Raw genomic sequence first — 25,996 nt, 5'->3', positions numbered from 1 at the left:
CCGGCGGCGGCGCCCGCCCCATGCGCCGCTGCTGCCCGGCGCTCTGCATCCGCACGGCCATCGACGCCACCGCCATCGACGCCACCGCCGACATCTCCGCGGCCCTCGTCCCCGTCCCGCCTGCCGCCGTGTCCCGCCCGCCGCTGCTGGTGCTGGTGCTGCTGCAGCGCCGCCCCGCGCCGCCCGCCCCCGCGGCCCCGCCGCACAAGATGGCGGCCGGAGGGAGCGGCGGCCCCGGCGGCCTCTCCTCCTCCTGCCCGCAGCCGCCGCCGCCCCCGCCGGGCAACGGGGCCGCGGCCGCCGCCTGCACCAACGGCGCGCCCGCCTCGCCGCCCGGCCTCACCTACAACCAGAGCGGCGCCGCCAACCCGCCGGCGGCCAGCGGCGGCGCGGGGGGCCCGGCGGCGGCGGGGGCGGCGGGGGCAGCCGGCGGGGCGGGCGGTCCTGGCGGGGCGCTGCAGCGGGAGCCGGTGTACAACTGGCAGGCAACGAAGCCGACGGTGCAGGAGAGGTTTGCGTTCCTCTTCAACAACGAGGTGCTCAGCGACGTGCACTTCCTGGTGGGGAAGGGCCGCGGCTCTCAGCGCATCCCGGCGCACAGGTGGGGCGGGGGGCGCGGGGATCCCACGCGTGGGGAGCCGGGAATGCGGGAGGGATCAGGGGTGTGGGGGCACCCAGCCCCATGGCCCTGCGGGGTGGCCGCGGGTCCCGGGCCTCGGGAGGGTCGTGGGGGCCGGCTCGATGGGCCTGGGGGCATCTCCTCACGGCCCCCACAGTGATAAAGGGAATCGCCCCTTTATTTGACAAAAGTGTCCCTCAGGCATCGCTGCTCCTCCTCCTGTCAGGGATCACTCTCTCAACGCCCAGCTTGCCCTTCGAGGATGGCTCGTCTTTCCCCCCCACCTCCCTCCCTGCCCCCACCCCCCCGTTATTCCCTGAGGGAATTGCTTACATATTCCCTTCGGGAATTGCATCCTTATCCCCCTCACTTCCCATCACAGATCGCTCTCCTCACCCCTCTATGTTGTTCCTCAGGGAATCACTCTCTTATCCCCCAAAACTGATTCTTGGTGATTGCTCCCTTTGCTCCCTCCTGTTTCTCCTCAGGGAACTGTCCCCTTATCCCCCAAAACTGCCCCTCAGGGAATGTCTCCTTTTTCTCAGAACTGCTCCTCAGGCTGGCCCTTCATCCTCTTCAGGGATGATCTCTTTAGTCTCCATCATCCCCGCAGTGTCCCTCAGAGATGGCCCTGGGAGCGCTGTGGGCTCTCCTGCAGCCTCGGGTGGTGATGTGCCATCGAGTGGGGTACAGGGGCGCAGGGTTTGGGCTGCTGCACCTCCCCTGTGAAGGGAGGAATGAGGGTCACATAACTGCACCCCACATTTCACTCCCTGCTCAGGGACACGTCCTGAGCACTGGACCCCACTGTGGTCAGTCAGTGCTGCCCCGGATCTCTCCCGGCCTTGGGTCAGTGTCATGCCTCTCCTCATGGTCACCAGCTCGGGATGCATCCAGGGTTTGGGTGAGAGTGTTTTTCCCAGAGGGATGGTGTGAGTGGGACATGCGCAACATAGAAAACCTCACATCCCTGGGTCTTGCTTGGAAATAACCCTTGGTTTGGTAGGAAGTAGAGGAGAGGAGGAATAGCCTCCCAGACTGCCTGATCCCTCCTGACAGAGGTCACCAAAATCTGTGAGAGCACTGGGGATGGAAATGAAGGAACAGTGATTTGAGACCCCAAATTTCAGATAGAACACTTTAATTTTAAAATGACCTTTATTGAATCTTTTCTGAAGCCCTGTGTTTTGGGGGTTAATCCATTACCATGAAGAGCTGTGTGGAGAATGACAACTGGGCCTGGGTAACCTGTGGAGGTTAATGCTTAGGGCTGAGCTGCCATTTAAGAATTTGCTGCTCAGGGGAGCTGGGAGTCGCGGAGATGGGAATCGCCTCCACCTGGATGATGCAGATCTGATGTGGCTGATTGACATTCAGCTGGTTCCTTGGGGGAGCTCCAGTGAATCCATGTGTGCCACCCTCTTCCTCCTGCCCTGGGAAGGGCCTCCCAAGGAAGAGCTCAGAGATGGAGCCAACTTAACTGGGTGGGGGGTTCCTTGGTGTACCTGGAAGTGATGCTTGGCAAAGGGAGCCTCGATCCAAACAACTTCAAACTATTGCTTTTCTCCTAAGTGCTCACGTTACTGGAAGTTCCTCCTTCAGATTTGCCCCTTTTCTCTCACTTTTAGAACAAACCACACTTGTTCTAGGCTGTTTTGAGTGTTTAGGGTGTCAGCTTTGCTCTCTTATAATTTGAAGCTTAATTAGTATTTGGGTAAGGTTGGTCCTGTCCTGAGAACTAGGCTTGCTGAGTGGGGACAGCTGATGTTCAGCCCAGAAATAAATGGAAAATAAATGAAGCTTTGAAAAAAAAAAAAAAACCAAAACTGTCCCCGAAGTGAGCTGCTGCTTAATTGCTATGAAATTCATCTGGTGCTCTGGGTGGTAAAGATAGAATGGAGTGTGTCATGGTGTGACATCCCACCTGAGGATTCTAGAGATTTTAGTAAAACTTGTCTGTGTGATGTTACAGTTGGGATATCCTGGTGATTCATGAAGTACTGTGGTTATTTCAGAAATAAGAGGGCCTAAAATAAAACCACCCAGACCCCTTCTGTGCTCAGTTCTCCCACAGCAGCTCAACAGCAGAAGATACTTTGTGTTGGAATTTAGTTGTAAAGCAGCCACGGGTTCAGTTGAAGAGGTCCAGTTTTTCAGTGACCAGGGCAGGTGTTGGTGCTTTGTCAGATGTCTGAAATCATAAACTCACAGACTTAAGGTTGGAGAACACCTTTAAGATCATCAAATACAATAATCAGTCCAGCACCACTACATTCACCAATATACTATGTCCCCAAGTGCCACATCCGTAGTTTTTTTGAGCCTGGGATCTTCCAGGGATGGTAACTCCGCCACCACTCTGGGCAGCCCATTCCAATGCTTCGCAACTTTTTCTGTAAAGAAATTTTGCCTAATATCCAGTGTAAACCACCCCTGGCACAATAGTGCACAGCTCCCAGGTAAGTATTTCTGCAGTCTGGTTAAATAGTGTAAATTTTTAGACCAGGCAAGGCACCAAGCATGGCTGCAGGAGGAGCATCTCCTAAATAGGGTTCTTGGGCAGCTCCTTGTGGTGCCTTGAGGAGTGGTCTGCATCATCCTCAATGTGACTTCATGGTGTGCTGGGAATGGCTTTGGCAGCAGACTGGGAGGCACAAATAATCCAAGAGATACAGTCCTGTGGGAGCTGGAAGTGATGGTGCAGGTGATTCCTGGTCAGTCTTCTCCTGGATGGAGCCGAGGGAATCGGGAGGGTGTGTAGTTTGAGGTAGTGAAGTGGTGTGTGCCCAGTGAGCACAGGTGATGTTGTCCACAGGTGTTGGTGCCAGAAGAGGTTTCTGACAGAGCTGTAGGTTCAGGTGTGCACCTGGCAAATTCAGTGAATGGCCTTAATCTGAAAGGAGGGGAGATTTAGATTAGATATCAGGAAGGAATTGTTCCCTCTGAGGGTAGCAAGGCCCTGGCACAGCGTGCCCAGAGCAGCTGTGGCTGCTCCAGGATCCCTGGCAGTGTCCAAGGCCAGGTTGGAGGGGGCTTGGAGCAGCCTGGGACAGTGGAAGGTGTCCCTGACAGGGCAGGGGTGGAATGGGATGGGATTTAAGATCCCTTTCCACCCAAACCAATCTGGGATTCTGTGGCTCAGCAGTTTGTATGAAGCCACAGGAACAGGCAAAAGAAACCTCACAGAGCAGCTAAGAGCAAACATTCATTTTGTGTGTGAGAGCCCAGTTTGTAGATAAAAGGTGTGAATGGGCTTGGCTGAAGGGTCACCTGTCCAAGTATCTGCAGCCCTGAGAAGATCAGGTGTTTCCCACCTGGAGGAGACTCCACACCCCCGTGGAAGTTCCTTGCCTACCCTGAAGCAAGCCCTGTCTTTGAGCCTTCAGCTCATTCCCTCTTGCTGCTGAATCAGCCATGAAGAAGATGGGATGGCCTTAATTTTTTTTGATGTCAAGGCCAGGCTGAGCAGCTGCCTCGAAGCTTCACGGCACCAGTATGGCCAAGGTCAACACCTTGATTAGACCCAGCAGTAAGAGGGAAGGGTTTTTTGTCTTTTTCCAGATCTGCTTCATTGAGCACAGTATCAATGGGATTAGAAATGTCTAAACCTCATCAGCCAGGAACTGCATGGGTGTCATAATTAAACTTGTTAATTGGCCAGAAAACAGGGCCAGAGAGTGAGCAGGGCAAGCATGTGGGGATGCAACCCTGTCTGTGCTCCAGCCTGGGAGATCTACAGCTTGGGGACAGCCTGAGCAAGATTTTGGCTCTTGTTTCCAGGAGTCTTTTCTGAGCCCATCCTGTCTTTTCTCGGGCATATATTCACTCACAGTTCCTGCAGCACGGTGTGCTGAGGTGTCCCATGGCTCCTGCTCCCATGCAGGGCAGCTCCTGCTCCTTTGACCCAGGGTCTGCATCCTCTGCCGCCAGCACACCAGCAGCAGCTTCTCATCACCTACGGTGTCACCGAGCTCCAGCATGTCATGTGTTGCTGTGTTCCTGTGCCAGCTCTTCTGGAATAGATATTTTAAGGTTTCTCTGCAGTGGTGCAGATGGAGGAGGGAGCTGTTCAGCCTCCCTGGGTAGTTGTGGGTTTTGAGTGGTTTCTTTTGTTGTTATTGGTGTTACTGTAGTGCCTAGAAAGGGAGCAGCGCTGGTGGGTGTGCAGATGAAACCAGGTGACAAGTGGTGGTGCCAAGGTGAACATGAAGCAGTGAAAGTTTTCATAGGAAACAAAATAGCAGAAGGAAAGACATTTTATTGCAGGCCTTCAACAGCCTGTAGTCAGCTCTGGATCCTTTTGAAGACAAATTAACCTCAAGGAAGTTCCTGTGACTCTTACTGCTGACAGATTACTTTGGCCCTTCCTGGTGCAAAGGGAATGAGGAGAAATCAGGTGTTGCTTTGTTAATTCTTTAGTTCAGTTTCTGCCTAATTCTCTGCCTCCTTTCAGTAGTCCACTCTGTTTTGGTCACAAAAGTGTTTAAAAATAACCCTCTGTTGGATTTTCCCATCTGAAACAAATCCCATCTCTTCCTCCTGCAGACCTGCATGGCTGGGGGAAGCTGGTGGATGGTGTAGGAGGAGTGGTGAGCATCCCTGCTTTTCCTGGAGTGTCTTTAGAGCAGCTTTAGGCATTTGTTTTAGGAAGAGTGAGAAAACACTGGAGAGAGAGAAGGATTTTCTTATGTTAATTATGTTCTCTTAGTGTGTTAAGAGAACTTCAAATGTGGAGTCCTGTGTTTCTCTGGCACCTCCCGGGATCCTATTAGGGCTCAGCAGTTTACAAAATCCAACTGATTTGTCCCCAGCTGAAATGGAAGCAAACATTTGAGTTTGTTTTTTTTTTTTTTTTTTAATGAATGCCCTTTTCAAATAGCTTCTGAAAGCTCTTGCTCATTGAGGACCTATACTGTGCTGGCTGTGAGAATGAAAATTTGAGAGTGCAATTAATATATGTTAATTTTTAGTATACAACAAAGCCAGCGATTGTTTTGCCACCATCACTGCTTTTGGAGGAACAAGGATTTTTATTTCATCTGGCAATTCTGGTATTGTGAGGAAGGTTTTTATTTGTTCTTGACATTTTTCTTGAGAATGGTTTGACAGAAATATGCATGTGTGTACTTTTTTGTAACCACTGTGGTTTGTCCCAAGCTCCCTGAGCCCATCAGGAACAATGAGCCGGCTCATCAGCCAAACTCTGTCACAGCAAATGAGCCTGGCACATCCATGGAGCCTCACTCCATTGTATCCCTGGGAAGCCTCCTCTGGATGGGAAGGGAGGGAAAAGCGAGAAAATGAAAACATTGTTTAAATGGAAATTTCCTACTTTTAAAAGGTCGTTTCCTATTAAATCTGACTGAAATTCCCCCTTAGAGCTGGACTTTCCTTGGGCTGGAGGTTTCTGCCCCATGCCTGCTGCCTTGTATGGATTTCTGCCTACAGTTCTTGCTGCTTCTCTGGAAGTGTGCATCAAACCACTGCAGCAAGAACCTGGACAATTCCAGCTTTTCCCTTTTCCTAGTTGGTGGAGAAGTGATTGTAGTCATTTCCTGCAGTCTGGGCTGCTCTGCTTCCCCACGCTGCTGAGTTGTGACCTTCAGTTTAACTTCAGGGAGCTGCATGGTGGCAGACACAGGAATCCTTCATGGCAAAAGCTCACCTCTGCATTTTTGAACAAGAAAGTTTTCAAAATGGCTTTCTAAGTCCTGAGGCAGGTACAGCAGCTTAAATATACACAGGGCCCTCAGCAGCCCAGGCCTGGGCCTCCTGGGGGGTGGATCATCTTGTTTGCATGGGTGTGCTGGGACATAATTTTTGGTGTCAAACCTGTTTTGTGCAAGTTCCTGCTTTCAGTCTCTTCAGAGCCAATAACGTCCTTTTCTGTGCCAGTATTACCATGTAAGCTCCCAGCAGTGCTGAGGTTTGCGTGCACCTCGCTGTGCTGGTTTGCTCTGAGGGAGGTGTGTTCTTCCCTCTGGGCTGAGCCCAGAGCAGGTTATCCATGGAAGCACTCAGCGACGTGGGGAGGGCAGCTCCCATGCCAGGGCTTGGGGACTGCAGCTCCTGGTGCCGGTGCAGTTTTGTGTTTTGGGAGTTTGCTCTGCCATCACCAAAGACCTGTGCCTGGGCCTGTGGAAGAGGGTGGGTAGTGTGCAGTGACAGGTTTTCCGTAAGTGTTTCCAGTAGGTGACTCTGGGGAATTGCAGCAAGACTTGGGCTCTGTTTACTGGAAGAACCTGAACTCCTTAACTTTGCTGTTTCTTTGCTTCTCAACGTTGGGATGCTACGTAGGCTCCTACTGGGGCTTTACAAAGCATATGTATTCTGTTCCATAATTCCCAAAATCTGGCCTCTGGGGAGCCATTACTGTGCTGTATGCCAGGACAGGGCTCAGAAGGAAGTTCCTTGCAGCTTTGGTGCTTTGCAGTTAAGGAGCAGCAAGCCTGACCCTCCCTGCTCTTGCAAAACACTTTTGCTTTAACTCCACAAACGATTTGCTTTCCCTGAGGGTGGCTTTGGGGATTAGCAATCAGCCTGGGATTTTTTTGGAATATAAATATGATTTAACATAAGGTTTTATTTGCATGTTTGTTTTTTTCCACATTAGGTTCGTGCTGGCCGTGGGCAGCGCTGTCTTCGATGCAATGTTTAATGGTGGGATGGCCACAACCTCCACAGAGATTGAGCTGCCTGACGTGGAGCCTGCTGCCTTCCTAGCTCTGCTCAAGTAAGCTGCTTCTAAAGCACAGGATAACTGGGATGCACAGATTTAGTGTAGCAAAAAATGTTTATAATGAAAGCAGGGAAGTATTTGTGGAGCAGAGGTTGTTAACTTCCAAAATGAAATGCCGCTTTGAGCTCTTCAATGGTATTTAAATGCTGGTGTTAAATCCCTGTTTTCTTGGGTAAAAGTCTACTGTAGCTACTGCATTTAAAAATTTATATATATATATGTATATATATATATATAATATACTGGCTATGGTGTTATAGCTTCTTCACTAATTGGTTTGGTTTCAGCCAAATGCTCTTTGAGAGAAGAGGGGAAAAGTGATCTTTTGAAAGCTCTAAGTTACAAATACTTGGAGCTTGTTTAGGTCATGAGCAAGTTGTAACAGGTAAGCAGGGGTGTGTAATAAATCTCAGCCATTCCATGTGGTATCAGCCTTTGTGTGGTTTTATTCCTTTTGGAGAGCTGGGTTTGAATTTACATTTCCAGTGTGTGTTGCAAATCTGTGTGCTGGAGGAGGAGGAGGAGGAAGGGGCTGTAACATCCTATTCACCAATTCCTTTAAGCTCGGCTGGTGCTGTACAACATCCAGCAGCAGTCCTGAATGGATGCTGGAAAGTCATTGTCCTGTTTCTATAGGATTTCTGTAACCTACTTCCAGGGGTTTCCAGACCTGTGCTCTTGACATGTTCCCCACTCGCTTCCTACTGGGAGCAGTCACTATATATAGCTGTGGCACACTTTTTGATTTACCTTCAGAAAGTGCTTTGGTCGTGTTTGTGCTGTCTTGGAATATTTTTAAATTGATCTGGGCTAGAATGAAAGGCCAGAAATAACTGGGAGCCCCGAGCCCCTTCCCCTTTGGCTCGCTTTAAAGCAGACACCAGCACGTGGGGAATCCCTCTAATTGGTGTGTGCCTATCAGCCGTGTGGATCTCTCTGGAGTGCAGAACTTGTAACTATCTTTAAATCTTTTTGAGGCCCAAATATCCAGTGAATTAGAGGCAAAAATCCTGATGTTTCCCTGCCAGTGCTGAGATTTCAGCACTTGATTAAACAGAGTGATTTCAGAAGAGAGCCCATAGTCTCAAAAGATAAAGTGATGAGTTTAGGTGGATTTCAACAGAAATATTTACATTTTTAATGGAAGAAGTTGTTGGTGGATTACCTCAGTGCTTCTGAGCTGTGCCCATGGTCCAATGACATCTTGGATGCTTAAATCTAGAAATGGATTTTTAAATTGCTTTTAAAATGCTCAGAGCTTAAATGTGCCAGAGGAAGTTTGGGTGCTGCTTTCCAGGAGAAAGCTGACCAAGTATGTGCTCTGAGTTCCTAGAGTAAAACCAGTCCCTCCAAACACTGATCTAGAATGGCAGCTGATCCTTACATATGTCTCTGGAATTGGTCCAAGCCATGATCTAATGCTGTAGGATCAGGAGTTTATCCAGGGACCAAGTGCCCATCCTGAATGTTCCGCAGAAGGTCCAGTCTGGATGCTGGATTGTGATGGAGTTTGGGCTAGTAAATTGTGTAAGAGATTCTGCTGTAATTGTGTAAGAGAGTCTTTTTCATTATTATTATTATTATTATTATTATTATTATTATGTTAAGCCAAAGATGAGAACACGTCTGATTGTCTGGGTTTCCAGTCTAAATGTTCTTTTAAATTGGTACTGGGTTTTTTCACAGTTTGAACCTCTCTTGTTGTCTCTCAGCAAATACTGGACTGTGGTAAACAGAAATACTGACACAGTCACTGAAGTAAACAAATAATTGGTTTTAGAGCTACTGTGTTCTTTTAATCTTGGAATAGAAAGGATTACTCAGTGCAAATGGGGCTGGGAAGGGATGTGTGCAAAATACATTGATTAACCTGTGGCATGATGCTGCTATTGACAAATGCCCTGGAGCAGCACAAAAGCCTGCTTTCAGCAGTGAGAGTGCTTCCCTGCCTGTGGATCACACTGTTGATGCTTCCCTGAATGCCATCCTGGTCTTCTCTAGCAGGAGGAGCAGGAGCTCCTCTGCTGCAGATGGGAATGCTGCCTGGCATCCCCCTGGAAGAGCCCTGCTGCTGCATGAAGCTGCCAGGAATAGCAGCCACACAACCTGCTGCTGTGTCCCCTTCAGAGAAATGCAGAGCAAAAATTTGCTGGAGTTTCCAAAATATCCCAGTAACAGGAATGCCAAGCACAGTTAACACAATATTTACATCTCTGTGCTTTGTGTCTTTGAGATCCTGACTGGCAAATGCTCCACTGGTTAAAGGAGATACAGAAAAAAACACTGCATGAGCTGTTCAGCTGGAGAAGAAAAGGCTCTGGGAAGACCCTAGAGCCCCTTGCAGGGCCTGAAGGGGCTCCAGGAGAGCTGGAGAGGGACTGGGGACAAGGCCTGGAGGGACAGGACACAGGGAATGGCTCCCACTGCCAGAGGGCAGGGCTGGATGGGATATTGGGAATTAGGAATTGTTCCCTGGCAGGGTGGGCAGGCCCTGGCCCAGGGTGCCCAGAGCAGCTGGGGCTGCCCCTGGATCCCTGGCAGTGCCCAAGGCCAGGCTGGACAGGGTTTGGAGTAACCTGTGGAAGGTGTCTGTGCCCATGGCAGGGGCTGAACCAGACAGTTCCAGTTCTTTAAGGTCCCTTCCAAGCCAAACCATTCTGGAATTCTGTGATAAGGACTAACACCAGTGCATCACTAATTTTACTGAGCTCAGCCTCTCAGTTCCTGCTGTCTCTGGTCAGTGAGTTCAGGTATTAGGGGGCTCAGTCAGGTTTCCTTTGTTTTTCAGATCATGAATGTGCTTCCTTATTTTGGCCTAACAGTGAAGGCTAGTGCTTTGCTGCAGAATGGCAGTCCTTATTTTTCACTGCAGTTAACTCTTGCTTTATGCTGAAGTTACATTGTGAGCTGTACTTAAAGATGTGTGTCATGAAATGAAACAGTTCAGTCTGTAAAATGAAGAGATGAGAAAGGGGAGTATGGGTAAAGCACCTTGTGTGCAGTGGATGGGTATGTCTGAGTGTTTCCCAGCACTTCTGAATTAGTAGTGTAAAATGGAATTTCTCTTCTGAGGGAGGCAGGCAAGATTGAATCTTTGTCCTTGTTTATTCTAATTGAACAGCCAAAAATATAAATTTTAAGGGGTGCCCTTGGCCAGAGACTGTTTTAGCCTGGCATAAGTGGTAGGCTAAGGGCTCACTGGTGGTGGGATGTGAGGCAGTTTGAGTTGCTTCAGTGCAAATCCCAGCTGTTAAAGATATACTGTAAAATGTCAGTTTAAAAAAAAAAAAAAAGACTTGCTAAACCAGAGTGAGCGGAAAGGATGTGAAAACCCTTCTATCTCTCCAGTAAAGGCAATGGACCAGGATGATGGGCAGAAGCACAAACATGTTTTCTATGAATTGAAGGGGTTTTTACCCTGTTATCTTAATTCACCACGGCAATGTTTGTTTGCATGTTTTCAGATTTCTTTACTCAGACGAAGTTCAGATCGGACCAGAGACTGTTATGACAACACTTTACACAGCTAAGAAATATGCAGTGCCAGCCCTTGAAGCTCATTGTGTGGAGTTTCTTAAAAAAAACCTCAGAGCAGACAATGCATTCATGCTATTAACTCAGGTGAGTTTGTGATCATCTGCCTTCAGCAAGGTCCAGCACAGTCAGAAAATGGGAATTTTCTGGGTGTTCCAGAGTTGATCATCCAAAGTGGAGCACTTCTGGGTCATTTTGAATTCTTCCTCACAGGAGTCCAGCACTGCTGAGCAGGTTCTTACAAAGAGCAGTATACAGCAAACGTTGCTGCTGTTTCAGATCTTTCTGTTTCACTGTGGCAGGTGGTTCCTTCCAGAGTGTGAGCTGGGGATGGAGTTAACAGGGTGGAAAGATTTCATCTGCCAAGAAGAAAAATGGAATGAGAGGATTTCCGTGTGTTACAGAATCAGGACTGGTAATGCTGAGCTTTCTCTCAGTGCTGTGTCTGGCTGCTCAGCCATTCCTTGAAGGACTTTTGTGCAATACTTTTCCTGAAGTGGGGACGAAAGAAAACCTTGTCATGAGTGCTTTGGCTTATTTTCCTGGGAGAGGAGCTAGGTGCTCTCTTCCTCAGCCTGTTCCAGCTCCTCCTGTACTGAAGGCTAACAGACCCAGAGTGTCAGAGCAGCTGTTCCTTGCCCCTGGTCTGATCCAGTCTCTGAGAGTTGGGCTCCTCCACCTTCCACTTGACTCTTGAAGCAGCAAAGTAGGAGACAGCGTTTACAACTTCTGCTCAGTTTGGAAAAGATCAGACTTTGTGTCCCAGTTGATTAAATGAGCATCACTCGTCCCTGATTCTTAGCTCTATCTTCTCTCTCTGGTCCCTATCATTCTGTCTCAGACAGGTGGTGCCATATTGCTGACATCCACAGCGCTGTCACCTGTGTGGTGGAGTCTGGCACTGCCAGGAAGGCCCTGTTCTGGGTGCTGTAGGAATAAGAAACACACAGGATTTGAGTGTGAGTTTCTTTCCTTTAGGGAATGGGCAGACTGGAGTGCCTCTGGAGGGCTATTTCTGATCAGCCAGCTCAGGAAAGCTGCTGTGATGTCTGATGTTAAATAGAGCTTGCAGAGGAGTTTCCCAGCTGCACTGAGTTGGGAACCAGCACACTGAGGTGGCCTGGCTCTGAGGGATTGCCTGTCTCACCCAGCATTCCTGTCTGCTGGACTTTTGCCCTCATCAGTACAGGTGTCTCTCAGGCTCTGGCTGTACCATGTGGGTGGCAGTGGCTACACCAGCAGTTGTGCAGATATTGAAGCAGTGCTGGCCTGAAGCAGTCACTGCTGAACTCTTTGCTCAGGATTAGGCTGGGATTTTTTTTTAGTTTAAGTATTTGGATCAGTTCTCAAAGTAGTTCCATGTCACACTGCTGTTCATAGACACTTGTCACTGCTTAGGTTCAGCTGCTGCTGCGACACTCCATGGCCTTCTTTACACATCCTCTTTAACCTGGCCCTTTTCCACATGCCGTGAACAGATGAGGCAGCCCCTGAGACGGGGGGATCCACACTGCACTTCCCAGAGGCAGATTCAGGACTTGAAGGCTCTTGATTGGGCCATGGCAGCCAAATCTGTGCTCCCATCTGATGCATGGTGGGACAATTGCAGCTCCTTGGCTGCAGCTTTCCTGTTCTTTGGGTTCAGCAGTTGCAATCTGAAAGATCAGGAGCTGTTAGCCAGGAGCTGGAAACAGATCTTTTCCATAGACTGAAGTTTTGGGGAGGAATCATAGGCTAGCCATTGCCTCATGATGGGTTAGAGGTGTTAGCTTTTGGTGGTATTCCTTACGCAGAGACTTTGTGGCTTCCTGTGTCTCAGCACTTGAGTTTGTAGCTTTGGCAAAGTATTACTTAGGTTTATGGTGACTTCCTTACAGGTCACAAAGGTCCTTCTTTGGCAAAGGAGGAAGGTATCCTTGTGTTTCAGGTGCCAAAACCAAAATACTGCCTGGCACTCTATCAGTGGCACTGAGGCAGGTGAAATGCCAGATGGGGAAAGGCTTTCCTGATGCCTTTTGTTTGTGGCTTGTTCATTCTGTATAATCATCAGTGATTATTTCCATCTAGTTTTATGTTCACTATTTTTCTGTATCAATCTGAGATGTTTGAGGCAGGTCTTGCTTGAGAAACGTGCCTGATCTTGTTGACTGGCTGCACCTCACTGAAAGGATCTCTTCTCACAACCCTCTTGTTTCTGGTCCTGCAGTGTGAAAACCTACCTGTTTTCTGCTTTCACTGCATCAAACCACCAACCTCTACCTCTTCAGTAAATTACAGACCTGAGATATAGCTTGTACAAGACATTGCCCAATAATCTTAAGATCAAGGACCTGAGATCTCAGGTAGAGCCCCAAACCTCCTTTTGTGTGTGTCTGCCCAATCTGCTGATCCAGCAGCTGTGTCATTGTCTGTCTCAAGCAACTGCTGATCAGTGGCAGAAATATCAGAGGCAAACAGCTTTCCTAATTGATTGTGCCTTGTAGTGAGCCGTGATCCTCTTTCATGCCAGACATACACCCAAGTGTCACTTTGATCAGCAAGGAAATAAAGCTTGCCTGGAGCTGCTGTGGGGGAGAGCTCTGCGAGCGTAACCGAAGTGCTCACGTGTCCAAAGAGCCACTACAGTAGTAAAGTCTGAGTCAGTCACAGCTCTTGATGCCAAGAGTGTAAAGGCACTGGCAGCCCTCCAGCCCCTGGAGCAGGTGACAACTGCTGAAGTTTCCCTGGGCCCTGAGAAATTGTTGTTTCAGCTTCCTGCACTTGAGGTCTCAGCACAAAGATTGGCCTTGCTGAGCTCTGCGTGCCACAAGCAGGGGTGAAGCAGAAGATGCTGGAAGGCACCTCCTGAGTGATGGAATTCCCAGCCCAAAACATGAGTTTTAAACCTTACCTGTGGCAGCGAGTTCAAGTCCGGTGTATTCTTGTTAGGTGTGATGTCAAGGCAGTTCCTTCCTAAACAAAACCAAAGCACTGAAGTAAGAGGTCATTTAGTGTTTTTTGTGTGTTCCACCCTTTTCTGCTTATGCTGGGCACAGGGCTGCTAACACGTGGCAGTCCAGGGTGATCTGAAGTGGCAGCAAAATTGTTACAAAACTTCACTTAAGTCGGGCAGAGAAATTCTGAGCAGCTCTCCAGGCTGTGTAGGGGTTTGCTTGGAATAGTAACCTATTTTGGGACAAATTCTTTAAGGTAACTGGATTAGAGTAGCTGTTTCTGTGCAAAATGTGCAAATGCACGAAGCAGGCTGTGTACCCTGTAGGGCTCTCCAGGACACACAGGCACTGCTGCTACAGCTTTTTCTTGCTAATGCACAAGATCAGTGTGGCTGTTCTTACAGAATAAGCTGCCTCTGCATTATTCCTAGAGCAAAAGCAGGCCTGGAGTCACTGGGCAAAGCTTTCTTGTAAATAGAAAAATGATGTAAAAATTGCCTGTGCTCAGCTGACCGGGTCAGTGTGGTGCTGGAAAGCACGATTGGTGCCTGCACCCAGGCCGTGTTAAAACAAAGATGTGCCTGAAGACATGCACAGCTGAACCAGGGCTGCTGCCAAACACAGAATTTTCTAGTGTTTGCCTTGTCATGCTTAACTGCTTGTGAAAGGCCCAGTGGATTCCCGGTGCAGTCAGGCATGGTATTGCTAATGAAGATGGGCTGTGGGAGGGGAAGGGGGGTTCTTAGTGTAAACTTTAAAATACCTTTTCTGTTAATGACGCTTTTTCCTGCCTAGGCCCGGCTGTTTGATGAGCCCCAGCTGGCCAGCCTGTGCCTGGAGAACATAGACAAGAACACCTCAGATGCCCTCAATGCAGAGGGGTTTACAGACATTGACCTGGGTAAGCTCTTTTCCACCCCTCCCTCTCTCTCTCCCTGCTTTCATAACCAGCTTGTCTCCAAAGTTGTTACAGGTTAATAATGCTTGGCACTTGTTGCTTGGCTGTTCTGGAGCAATCAGTTGAATAGTCTCTGGCACAAAGTGGCTGGAGACAGGGAATTTGCCAAAGAGTTTGCTGCCTTGCCTGCAGAAATACCCTGGAATCTGCTTACTTTGGTGCAACTTGAGTTTTCTGGGCATGACACAAAGCCTGCTTCCTGTGTTGATGTTGGCAGGTTTTGGGTGGGTGTAAACTTGCCTTTTTTTGTAGAGTTGGCTTTCTTCCCCAAGTCTTTGTCAGGTTTTGGAGTTAAAAAGGTGTTGTGTTTTTGGAAGCAAGGGCTGGCTATTTTAATTACCATCTGCAGTTTCCAAACTTGCTGGGCACAGTTAATGAACATTAAAATTCAGGCTTTAACCTTCCTCTAATGAGATGGGCTGTGGAGGTAAGGCACAGGTCACCTTCTGGCTTTCATGCTGCTTGTTTCATCCAAATTTGACGTCAAGCGAGTTGCAATTCATCCTCCTGCACTTGCATTAACTTGCCAATTAAATGGGCTCTGTTTGCTGCTCCAGTGAGTTCCTTGCTGATGGACTATGCAGATAAATCTTCCTCGGAGGCTGCAGGCAGCACTTCTGGGAGATGCTGTTGGTTCGGCCACTTCCTCTTTTAATTTGGCTGTGCGTGGGGTACTCCTGGCGAGGTGAAAGGGACTGATGTGGGGTTCAGAGGCTGAAGCTGTGTCTGTTGTCGTGCCCTGCAGACACCCTGGTGGCAGTGCTGGAGAGGGACACCCTGGGGATCCGGGAGGTTCGCCTGTTCAATGCCGTGGTGCGCTGGTCGGAGGCCGAGTGTCAGCGGCAGCAGCTCCAGGTGATTCCAGAGAACAAGCGGAAGGTTCTGGGCAAAGCTCTCTCCCTTATCCGCTTCCCACTGATGACTATTGAGGAGTTTGCAGCAGGTAACTCAACAAAGGTGTTTCTGGCAATCCTGGTCTTTGCTTTCCCTCAGCTACACAGAGTCAAGTCACACGAAAGAGGATTTTCTCTGTGTATCCTGTAGTGATTTAAATATGAGATTCCCCCCACATTCCTCCCCATTTTCCCTCATTCTCCCCCTAAAAGGCTGGAAAGGGGGCATTTCATAAGGGCCTGGAGTGACAGCACAAGGAGGAATGGCCTCCTGAAGGAGGGCAGGGTTAGACTGGATATCAGAAGGAGATTCTGTTGTATAAGGGTGTGAGGCCCTGGCACAGGGTGCCCAGAGCAGCTGTGGCTGCCCCATCCCTGGAAGTGTCCAAGGGCCAGGCTGGACAGGGCTTGGAGTGCTCTGGGATAGTGGAAGGTGTCCCTGCCTATGGCAAGGGTGGCACTGGATGAGCTTCAAGGTCCCTTCCAACACTTTTCTGTGATTCTACGATTACAAAATCTACTGTCTGAATGTCATTTTCATCCATGCCCATTCACTCATTTTAAAGCCTGTGGTGCTCCCCTGGGAGGAGCAGGGGGATCACAGCTGTGTTTGCTCTCACAGCATGGTTGGATGGTTACTGTCCCATTCAATTGAGAGAAAAGATCCAAACTGGGGTTCACCTGCTCCCCTTCCCAGCCATCCCGAGTGTTTAAACTACCCAAAGCTAATGGAGTTGCAAATAATTGGTGTTGATCACAGCCTGATCCCAAAGAGAAATGGGGACGTTTCTTCCCATCCTCTGCCTGTGGTGGTGTTGGCCCTGTCTTGCCAATACTGTTCAGAGCAGAGCCCCATATCTGAAAAACTTTGAAAATGTTCTTTGAGCTGCAGGCTTGGTGTTGTTTAGTCTGTGTCTCAAAGTATTTTTCAAGTTTACATTAAGACCTTGATCCACTGAGATGTCTAACTCATTTCACAGCTTGGACTATAGATTGCCTTGTTTTCTTTTCATTGCTTGTTGTCTTTCACTTCATCCTCTGGGGATTCCCCTGGGATTGGAAGCTGGCAATTGGCTTAAATAGTTTTCATGCTAAATAGACACAGTGGAGCCATTTTCCAGACTGTAACTTGTTTCAGGCTGCAGTGCTGTGTACACAGGAGCAAACAGGGGCACTGACCCTTTCCTTTGCAGGTCACTTCTCAGGGCAGCGCTGGCATCAGCTGGTCAGTCCTGCATGTCCCTGTTCCCACGTGAGGAAGGTTGTTAGTGAGGAGAAAATCTGTGCTTCAGATTTAGTCCCCACTCTCTGCTTGACCTGTCACAGCTGTGATGTGGCCTTAGGGAATGTGGATTTCTTCAGAAGGAGTTTGCTCAGTGAAGCAGAGATCTTTGCATCTTTCTGCAGATCCCATTTGGTTCAATCCTTCCTTACGACCTTGTATTATTCCCTCACTGGGAGGAAAGTGTTAATTTTGGCATGTTTGGGTTGAAGGCTTTGAGCTGGGAGTGCCAGTGCCCCTCCCCATGTTGTCTGTCACAAACTGCCTGTCCTACTTGGACCTTTGTGCTTTTAAGAGCAATTCTCCAGTTTTCTTAAGTTTTCTCCATCCACTTTAACCTAAAAGATGAACAAAACTCCCAAACCTGGGGGACTGCAATGATCAGCTGTTCCTTAAACAAGGAATTTACTTGGAATTCCTTCAGCTTTGTCCTTTTTCTGAGTTTCTGAGTGACTCTGATTTCTGTGGTGATCACAGCAGAGACAGGAGAGGGAAACCTTTCCCCTCCACACCCCTCTCTCCCAAAAGCCAAGAAAAGAGGGAATTTTACAGCAGTGGTTTCACCAGTTTATTGTATAATCTGGTATCAAAAGTGGGGTTTTGCATGAAGATGTTTTAACTGGCAAATGTGTCCCTCCCTCCCCTGGGAGCAGGTAATTTGAAACATTGCAGAAGTGAGTTGCAGCAACACCGGGATAAGTTCAGACACATCAAGGAGCCTCATTTTTTGCTGAACAAAGTATCCAAATGCTGATTTACCTTTGAGGAGTCGACTTCCTTGAATTCTTGAGTCTCTCCCATCTGCATCATTGGACCAGGTTATGTCTGGGTAATATCATGCTGAATTTAACCAGCTACAAGTAGTTTTGGACCTACAAGTAATTGGGCATTTGCTCCCCACATGAAAGAGCATTTAACTGCTGTTGTTTCCCCAGTACTCAGTGGTCTTGTTTCTGTTCAAAGCCTTGTGCAAACAGCTGTAGAAAAGCTTTTGAGTGTTAGGCTAACAGACTAATTTTATCCAGTTTCACTTTTGGAAGTATTTCAAGTAGTTTGCAAAGATAGAGTTCAGCATCACTGAGTTGGTTGCCCAGAGCAGCTGTGGCTGCCCCTGGATCCCTGTCAGTGCCCAAGGCCAGGATGGATGGGGCTTGGAGCAGCCTGGGACAGTGGGAGGTGTCCCTGCCCGTGGCAGGGCTGGCACTGGATGAGCTTTAAGGTCTCTTCCAACTCAAACCAGTCTGTGATTCTGTGATCACTCTGGTAAAAATGTCTTGTTACTGGAGAAAAGATGAGAATGTGCTCCGGCTCTTGCTAAAATCATTAGCATTTTCCCAAGGTTCTACAATAAAGGTATTAAAATGCAAGATGTGGATTAAATGCCTGAAGGAATGAGCTGAACCACCTTTGTCTTGAATAAAAATACTCTTCAACTTTTTGAGTTGATGTTAACTGCGTGACAGTCCCTCTCCCTCCTCCTCATGGTCTTCCGTTGTCTGAACAACCAGTGTGGATGTATGGAAATCCCTGTCTCTTACCAATGTTACCATTTCCAGAAGGAGTGGGGCAAGGTTCAGCTGCATGCTTTTGGATTTTTTTGGTAGCCCAGTGCATTTGGGCTCCACAGAGCTGGGCAGTTAATCACAGTTCCATGTTCCATGTGGGCTCTGCAGCCCATGACTGCCCTGTGGATAAAGGGCAGCACCTTTGTATGGGACTTAATATCCTGATGCACCACTGGATCCCATCTGTGATAGGGGTTTAGCCTGGTGCCAGCTGCAAGTCAGGATTGTTTCCCCATGAAAATCCCAGAGGGATTCCTTCTGCTTATGCACTTCTGGGGCCCAAAAGATCAGAAGGATCCAAAGCTGTTGGAGAGTGTCCCAAGGAGGGACACGGAGCTGGGGAAGGGTCTGAGGAGCGGCTGAGGGCACTTGGCTCGTTCAGCTGCAGCACAGGAGACTGAGGGGAGGCTCCTCGGGGGCTGCAGCTCCTCCCGAGGGGAGGCAGAGGGGCAGGGGCTGAGCTCTGCTCTGGGACAGGGACAGGAGCCCAGGAAGGGCTGGAGCTGGGCCAGGCCTTGGCACGGAGCTCAGGGAAAGGTTCTTCCCCCCGAGGGTGCTGGCACTGCCCAGGCTCCCCAGGGAATGGTCCCGGCCCCAAGGCTGCCAGAGCTGCAGGAGCGTTTGGACAGCGCTGCCAGGGATGCTCAGGGTGGTGGGGGTGTTGGGGTGGCTGTGCAGGGACAGGGGCTGCACTGATGATCCCTGTGGGATCCAGCTCAGGATATTCCAGGACTCTGTGGTTCCCTAAGGCTGACGGCACTGCCATTTCCCTCCCCTCTGCAGGGCCTGCCCAGTCGGGGATCCTGACGGACCGGGAGGTGGTGAGCCTGTTCCTGCACTTCACGGTGAACCCGAAGCCGCGGGTGGAGTTCATCGACCGGCCCCGGTGCTGCCTGCGGGGCAAGGAGTGCAGCATCAGCCGCTTCCAGCAGGTGGAGAGCCGCTGGGGGTACAGTGGGACGAGTGACAGGATCAGGTCAGCTCTCGCGCCCATTCCCACCCCTGGACTCGTGTTGCTGAGCTTTCCACTGCTCTAGCTCTAAACACACAAGGTTCTGTGCTAGACCCCGACTTTCCATCGTGTGACGCTCAAGGGAAGGTGTTTTGCTGGGCAGAACCATCCCCTGATGCACTGACCTGCATGTTGCTGCCACTTTGCATCTCTGTTGGCCAAGGTTTCCAGGAAATGTGGCTCCCAGCACAGGCCCCTGGAAAGGGAGGGAAGTAGCCCCCAAAGGCTTCTTCCTGCAGCTTAGGGGCACATAAATGAGTTGTCACCAGTTGTCCCCCTGCCATGCTTTGTGGAGGACAGGTAACCAGTACTCCATCAGGTTGGTTCCCTGCTCCAGGTGTCAGCGTTGAAGCCCATTAACCTCTCTTGTTGGAGAGAGGGGCTGGGGTGAAGTTCTGCTGACACCCAGTTTGTTCAGACCTGAGCTTGTGGACAACCAGCAGAGCCCAGTTACAGTGACAGAGACTGGCAGGTGTGGCTGGAAAATGGTGCTTTGCAAGGCTTGTGTTCCCAAGGCAGAAAATGAGAGCAAGACAGGAAGGAATCAGGAAGCCTTGGGGTTCTTTCCTGCTCTGTGTTTCTCTTGGGTGGAAGGGGACTCACAGCAATGAAGCTCTTCGCAATTTTTAAGACGGTTCTGTTGCACTGGAGCTGTTGGTGAGATCCTCTGGTCCATTCACCCCTGGCAGTGGGAACTGCTGCCAGCTGCAAACACTTCCTGCTCCCACCTCTAACGCTCACGGACCTTTTGGAGTTTGGGTTTGACTTGAGGTTCAGCCACTGCACCGTCAGGGTCAGTTCCAACACTGAATATTCCTTGCTGGCTACAGAGTTGAGGCTTCCAGCCTGCCCCAGGTATTTGTTCTGGAAACACTACGGGGCTAAAAGAGCTGGTGGACAGATGAAGAAATGCTGTTGGCAGCTTGGCAGACACTGAGGCTTCTGCTGCCTGAGAAGGTGGAGCTGTAGTGGGGTAAATACCCTTCCCCTTCTTCCTTGGGCAGCAGGGATTCCTGCACTCAGGAGTGACTGAATCCTTATGTCTGCCCTTGGTAAATTTGGAATGCAGCAAATACCCAGCAGCACATGAACAATTCCCCAGGGCTCAGCAGTGAAGTACCCCGTGGTGTTTGCTGGGCAGAGCACTGCGAGGTGGGCACTGTTCCACACTCCCAGGCTGCCCTGCCTGGGCCTGGCGGGCGTTTGGGGGTGCTGATGTTTTGCCACAACTTGGAAACGCTTCCTGAGCCTGGACCCTGAAATTTGGGGATGGGATTGTGCAGCTTTGCGTTTCACACAACCCCACTGGACCAATCAGAGGTGTGAGTGTGCAGCTGATGGTTTCTGTGCAGGGTTTCACCTCTTAGTAAGGTCTGCACTTAAGTCTGTGTAGATTTGATTAAATCAGAGATGTGAAATCAGCACAAGTGGAGATATTTGTGTATCAGCTTTGTACTGGAGCAATACAAGAGTGTCAGGTTTGGACTGACTTTCCTGCTCTGTTCCTGCAGGTTCTCAGTAAACAAAAGGATATTTGTGGTTGGGTTTGGATTATACGGATCCATACACGGGCCAACAGATTACCAAGTGAATATACAGGTAATTCTCTCTGCTACCTTAAAAATCCTGGCTGTTTTAAGGGCTGACCAACACGTTTTAGTGAATCTGTAACAAAACCTGAGGTTCAGAGGGACTGTGTGTGTCCCTGTGCAGGGGGGCTGGCAGATGTAGCAAGGGCCAGATGGGGCACTGGGGATCAGAAGGATTATTGCTCTTGATTTTGTTGCACACGTCACTGCAGCATCTCCCTAGGTCTGCTCCCAGCTTTGGGGCAGCTGGGAGGCAGTTTGGGAAGCAGCTGTGCATGATTTCCCACCCTGAGCAGGCTGGGAGAGGCTCAGTTGTCTCAAGTCCATGATGATCTTGTCCAAAGACCAGGTGGATCCTGTGGATGTTGTGTGCCTGCTCTGGGTGCCCGTGTGCCACCCCAGTGTGGGTCACTGGAGAAGGACTGTCCCCAGGAGAGTCACTCCAGCACACAGGGCAGGTGTGCTGAGCGCAGGCTGTCAGCATTTCTTCCTTGATTGTCAGGGCTCATCCTGCTGCCCTGAGCTCTTGGGGGAGAAGGGTCTAAGCACAGTGTGGGTTTGCAGTGCTGTGCCAGCCTGGGGGTGAGGAGGGGGCATTCTGGGCTGGCTGAGACCTGAGCTCACGGCTCAAGTCCAGGATGTGGCTTGAAGCAGCCTGCGATAGTGGGTGGCAGGAGGGTTGGAGATGGATGATCCTTAAGGTCCATCCCAACCCAAATGTGGGATTCTGTGGTTCTGTGATCATTGATGGGCGACACGAGTAATGGACAGTGCGGGGCTGGTCAATCTGGGAGCGCCTGGGGCTCAGCCTAGCTCAGGGACACTCACGTGGGCAGGGCTGGCAGTGTCCAGATGAAAAGCTGACCCTTTCATGGATGATCTGTGTTGCAGATCATCCACACAGACAGCAACACGGTCCTGGGGCAGAACGACACCGGCTTCAGCTGTGATGGATCGTCCAACACCTTCCGGGTCATGTTCAAGGAGCCTGTTGAGATTTTACCCAACGTCAACTACACAGCCTGTGCTACTCTAAAGGTACCACCCGGGGTGGGGTGAGGTGCAGGCAGGTGAGGGCACCTGCTCTAGGTCGTCAGTGCAACCTGGGCTTTGCTCTGTGTCCTTCGAGGCCAGTGGTGCAATCTCCAAGGTCTCTGTGTGCCCCGCTGCTGCCATGAGCTCGTTCAGCCCCAGCATTCAGAGCTGGTTTTTGACTTGTCTCACAGCACTGAACAGGTGTTTCACTGGGGAGGGGGTGATTTTTTTGATGGGTACAGCTGAACTGTGAGTCCTGCAGGTAATCCAGAGACTGCTGCAGTGGCCTCAAAAAGTTCATATTTAGCTGCTGAGACCTGGTTAAATTAGTGTTAAGTTCTGATAGAGATGGGATTTGGCTCAGAATACCTGAGGTGCAAATCGAGGAGGAAAAGGGAGGAACTGACATCCCCACAGCTCCAAACCCACCAGAGAGCCTGGGCAGCAGCAGGGTCCTGACCTGTTCTTGTCTTCCGTGACCCCTGCAGGGTCCAGATTCCCACTATGGAACCAAAGGACTGCGCAAAGTGATCCATGAATCACCAACAACGGGAGCCAAAACCTGCTTTACGTTCTGTTACGCGGCTGGGAACAACAACGGCACCTCCGTGGAGGATGGACAAATCCCAGAGATCATCTTCTACACATAGTGCCACTGCCAGCCCGCCCTGGACTCGACTCTTCCCTGTCGCCTCCCAAATGAAATCTCTGGCTGAGTTTGACCACACCAATTGGAGCCACACTAGCCAAAGGTCACAGTGAAATCATTTCAAAGCTCATGTTCTGCCTTGTGCTAGTGCTGCTGCTGCTCTCAGGTGCCAGGCCAGCTGGTGTCCCAGTGCAGCCCAGCTGGTGTCCCAGTACCATTTGTAGGTTGTCTGTGGCTTGTTGTTTTTCACCTCCTGATTAACCCTATCTAACAACGTGCGTTTTTTGGACTGTAATGAATGTAGATGCTTTTCCACCGGTCAGAAACAAGGTAACGAGTGGCTCTGGTTGTGGTTTCACTTGCCATGAGGAGATGGTCCTACAGACAGACTCGGTCAGGGCTGGGTGGCCTCTGCTCTGCTCCAGCTCAGCAGTCCAGGCCAGACTGCAGGGCTTGGCCAGCCCGTGTCCAGCACCTTCCCTCCCTCCCAGCATCCTCAGCACATAGAGCCACCTTCAAAAGTCATGGAGCCTTTTCCCTGAGGCTTTGCTGTTCCAGCACTACACAGGCTCGGAGACCTCAAAGCTGAGCTCCTCTGGAGGGACCGAGGCATTTTCCTGCTCTTCTCACCAGTCTGTGACAATCTTCACCTCGGGCAGTTGATGGCAGCGAGGTGACCTCCCTGCAGAGTGGTAAGGGGCAGCAGCCTGGCCGGGCAGGTCCTCCTGCATTCTGAGTGCCCGTGGCGCTGCTTCCACACCCCGGGCACGTCCCAAGCGCTGGTGATGCTCAGCTCACCCCTGAGCAGCCCCAGCTCTGTTGTTACTGGTCGTTGTCCTTTGCAGGGTGCCAGGGTGTTTGTCAGTTGAAGCAGAAGGGCACCTGCCTTACCTGTTCCAGGGCATTCCTGCAGTTTCCATGCACGTTTCCATGTGTTTCCCTCTGTTCCTGTGCATTGCTGCCTCAGCCCTGATGGAAGCAGGAAGAGAGGCTGGATGTGCACCTGCCCGTTACCTATAATGCAGCAGATGGACAAGGATTTACCAAATGGTTCAGGGAAATGTGGAATACGCTCCGTGCTGGTGTGTGTTTACACACTGCCTGTTGGCCAGGCACAGGAGGGACATCACAAACATCACCTGTTGAGCTGTGGAGCTCGGTGACCTTGAAGATACCCCTTGTTGAGGGCCAGCTGCTTTTTCCCGTGGCTGTCAGAGAGGGTGGCTGCTCCTGAGCTGCCTGACCAGCCCCACCCTCGCTGCCCATGAGTGAAGACCATGAGACTCTTCCTCCCCTCTTCTGCAGAGGAAGCTGGAATTAAGCTCAGCCTGGCAGAAAGACCGGAGCCACCAGAGTCTGTGCGGGACTGGCTGGGGTGGTGCTGCCTCAGGGCCCCTTCTCTGACCTCCTGCTCCAGCCACAGAGCCATTGCCCCTCTCTGGGCAGCTGCTGCCACTGGATTTCACTGCTGGAAGTCGAAACCTGGCTGTCCTTGGCTGGAGCACGGCTTCTCCTCCTCCTCCCACTGCTCCAGCCGGGATCCTGGGGCTGTGCTGGCTGGAGTCTCCTCCTCAGCCATGCAGCAGCAGCCTGGCAATGCCCTGCATCTCCTCACCAGTAGCTGTTGGAGATGCCCAGAGTGTGTTCTGTGTTCCAGGGAGATGGTGTGAGCTGTGTATTGTCAGCCTGCTTCCAGGTGGGATGGTTCTAATATGGCCAGTATTAAAAAAATCCCAACCCTGGCTCCATGACCTGGTGACTGAACCTGACTCTGTGCAATGCAAAGGGTGCTGTGAGATGGACTCACAGCCCAGGCTCTGTGTCCGTCAGGCTGTCCGTGACTGTGCCTGCTCCTGTCACATCCCTTTCCCAAAGGTGCTGGGAATGTCACTGCTGGCAGCCAGGGCCCGTGCTGGGGCTGCACCATCCCCAGGGGCTCTGATCTGGGTTCTGCACCTCGGGGTGTCCAGTACAGGTGGAAATGGTGGAATAATTGGAATTTGAGAGAGGCAGAGCTGTGCACTTGGCTCTGAGAACAGCAGGGCTGGGGTAGGCCCTGCCCAGCTGCAGGGGGAGCCTCCTGCTGGCTGTTCCCTGGAAGTTCTGTTCTCTTTATTATTTTATTATGTAAATTCTCGTCCCAAATCCCACCTTCCTGCCCTCCTTGCGTGGGGCAGGTCTGACAGCTTGTCCTGTCACAGAGGGAGAGGAGTCAAACTCTGAACTACACCTGAGCAACTTCTGTTCTTGCGGCTTTTCTGCAGTTTGATGCAATTCTGGCTTTTGTAGATAGATGAATGTAATTCCTTGTTGGACATGCCTGTTCCCAGAAGTATGAGCCATTCTGTTGTACCATGTCACCTTCCGAGCAGAGCGGGCCCGGCCCGGCTCCTGTGCTATTTGATGAATGTATCCGATGCTCTCGTCCCGTGTTCACACTCTGCTTTTTGGCCAGCTTTGTGATTTGTAAATAGGAAAACAATAAAGACATTGAGGTTGTCTTTACGAAGTTTCTTTGTGATTGGAGGAGAATGATGGCCACTGGAATGGTGGAGGGGAAATCTGGGCCAAGCTGGCTCCTGGCCCATCTCCCCAGGTGAGGGTGTGGGATGAGCCAGCTCTCAGGAATTCTGAAGCCTGGCAGTCACTGCTGGGGAGTCCAGACCCTCAAGGTATGAGGAGGTGGTAGGAGGGCAGCAGGATGGCATAGGGTGGGCACACTCTGGTCTGGGTGCTGTCATTTTATGACTGAATTTCTTGAACCTGAATTGGAGGTTTTTGACAATTAAATGCACTAAAAAGCTGCCTCAGCTTTTGCAGGTCCAGGCCTGGGGGGAAAAGCAGATCCTCTGGCCTGTGAGTGCCAGCATGGAGAGGCTGTGGGGGCTGCTGGAGCAGCGATGAGAGCTGGGCTCTGCTCCTGTGCCCAGCACAGCTCCCATGGTCACTCAGCTCGGTGGGGTCACCAGGGCCCTGCCCTTTGCCCGAGGGAGCAGTGGGGCCCTGGTGACCGTGAGCCCCTGGGCCAGGGGCAGCTTCCCAGTGCTCCAGCCCGTGCTGGAGCTCGGCCTCGGGGCCCTGCAGTGCCCGGAGCAGGGGGAGCCCAGCCCCGCGCGGGAGCAGCCCCCTGCACCATCACCTTCCTCACTCACGGGCTTTGCAGGAGGGCTGCCCAGAGCCATCGGCTG

General features: G+C 50.7%; 1 protein-coding gene across 1 annotated transcript; it reads left to right on the top strand.

Moving 5' to 3' along the window:
- Positions 1–25,313, top strand: BTBD2 (BTB domain containing 2). The gene is made up of 9 exons (XM_068174172.1): positions 1–601; positions 7,233–7,352; positions 10,823–10,979; positions 14,621–14,726; positions 15,529–15,726; positions 19,307–19,499; positions 21,047–21,134; positions 22,016–22,162; positions 22,648–25,313. The coding sequence occupies exons 1-9, from the start codon at positions 21–23 to the stop codon at positions 22,807–22,809; spliced, it is 1,752 nt and encodes a 583-aa protein (XP_068030273.1). The 5' UTR covers positions 1–20; the 3' UTR covers positions 22,810–25,313.
- Positions 25,314–25,996: the final 683 nt, after the last annotated feature.

This window comes from Anomalospiza imberbis, chromosome 27, assembly GCF_031753505.1.
Source record: "Anomalospiza imberbis isolate Cuckoo-Finch-1a 21T00152 chromosome 27, ASM3175350v1, whole genome shotgun sequence".
Taxonomy (NCBI): Eukaryota; Metazoa; Chordata; class Aves; order Passeriformes; family Viduidae; genus Anomalospiza; species Anomalospiza imberbis.
Note: the sequence above shows the minus strand (reverse complement) of the source record. Positions and strands in the feature narration are given on the sequence as shown.

Coding starts and splice junctions, on each gene's coding strand:
- BTBD2 (XM_068174172.1), top strand. CDS start 21: ATGCGCCGCTGCTGCCCGGCGCTCTGCATCCGCACGGCCATCGACGCC. Junction 19,500..21,046: donor GGGACGAGTGACAGGATCAG/GTCAGCTCTCGC, acceptor CTGTTCCTGCAG/GTTCTCAGTAAACAAAAGGA. Junction 21,135..22,015: donor ATTACCAAGTGAATATACAG/GTAATTCTCTCT, acceptor TCTGTGTTGCAG/ATCATCCACACAGACAGCAA.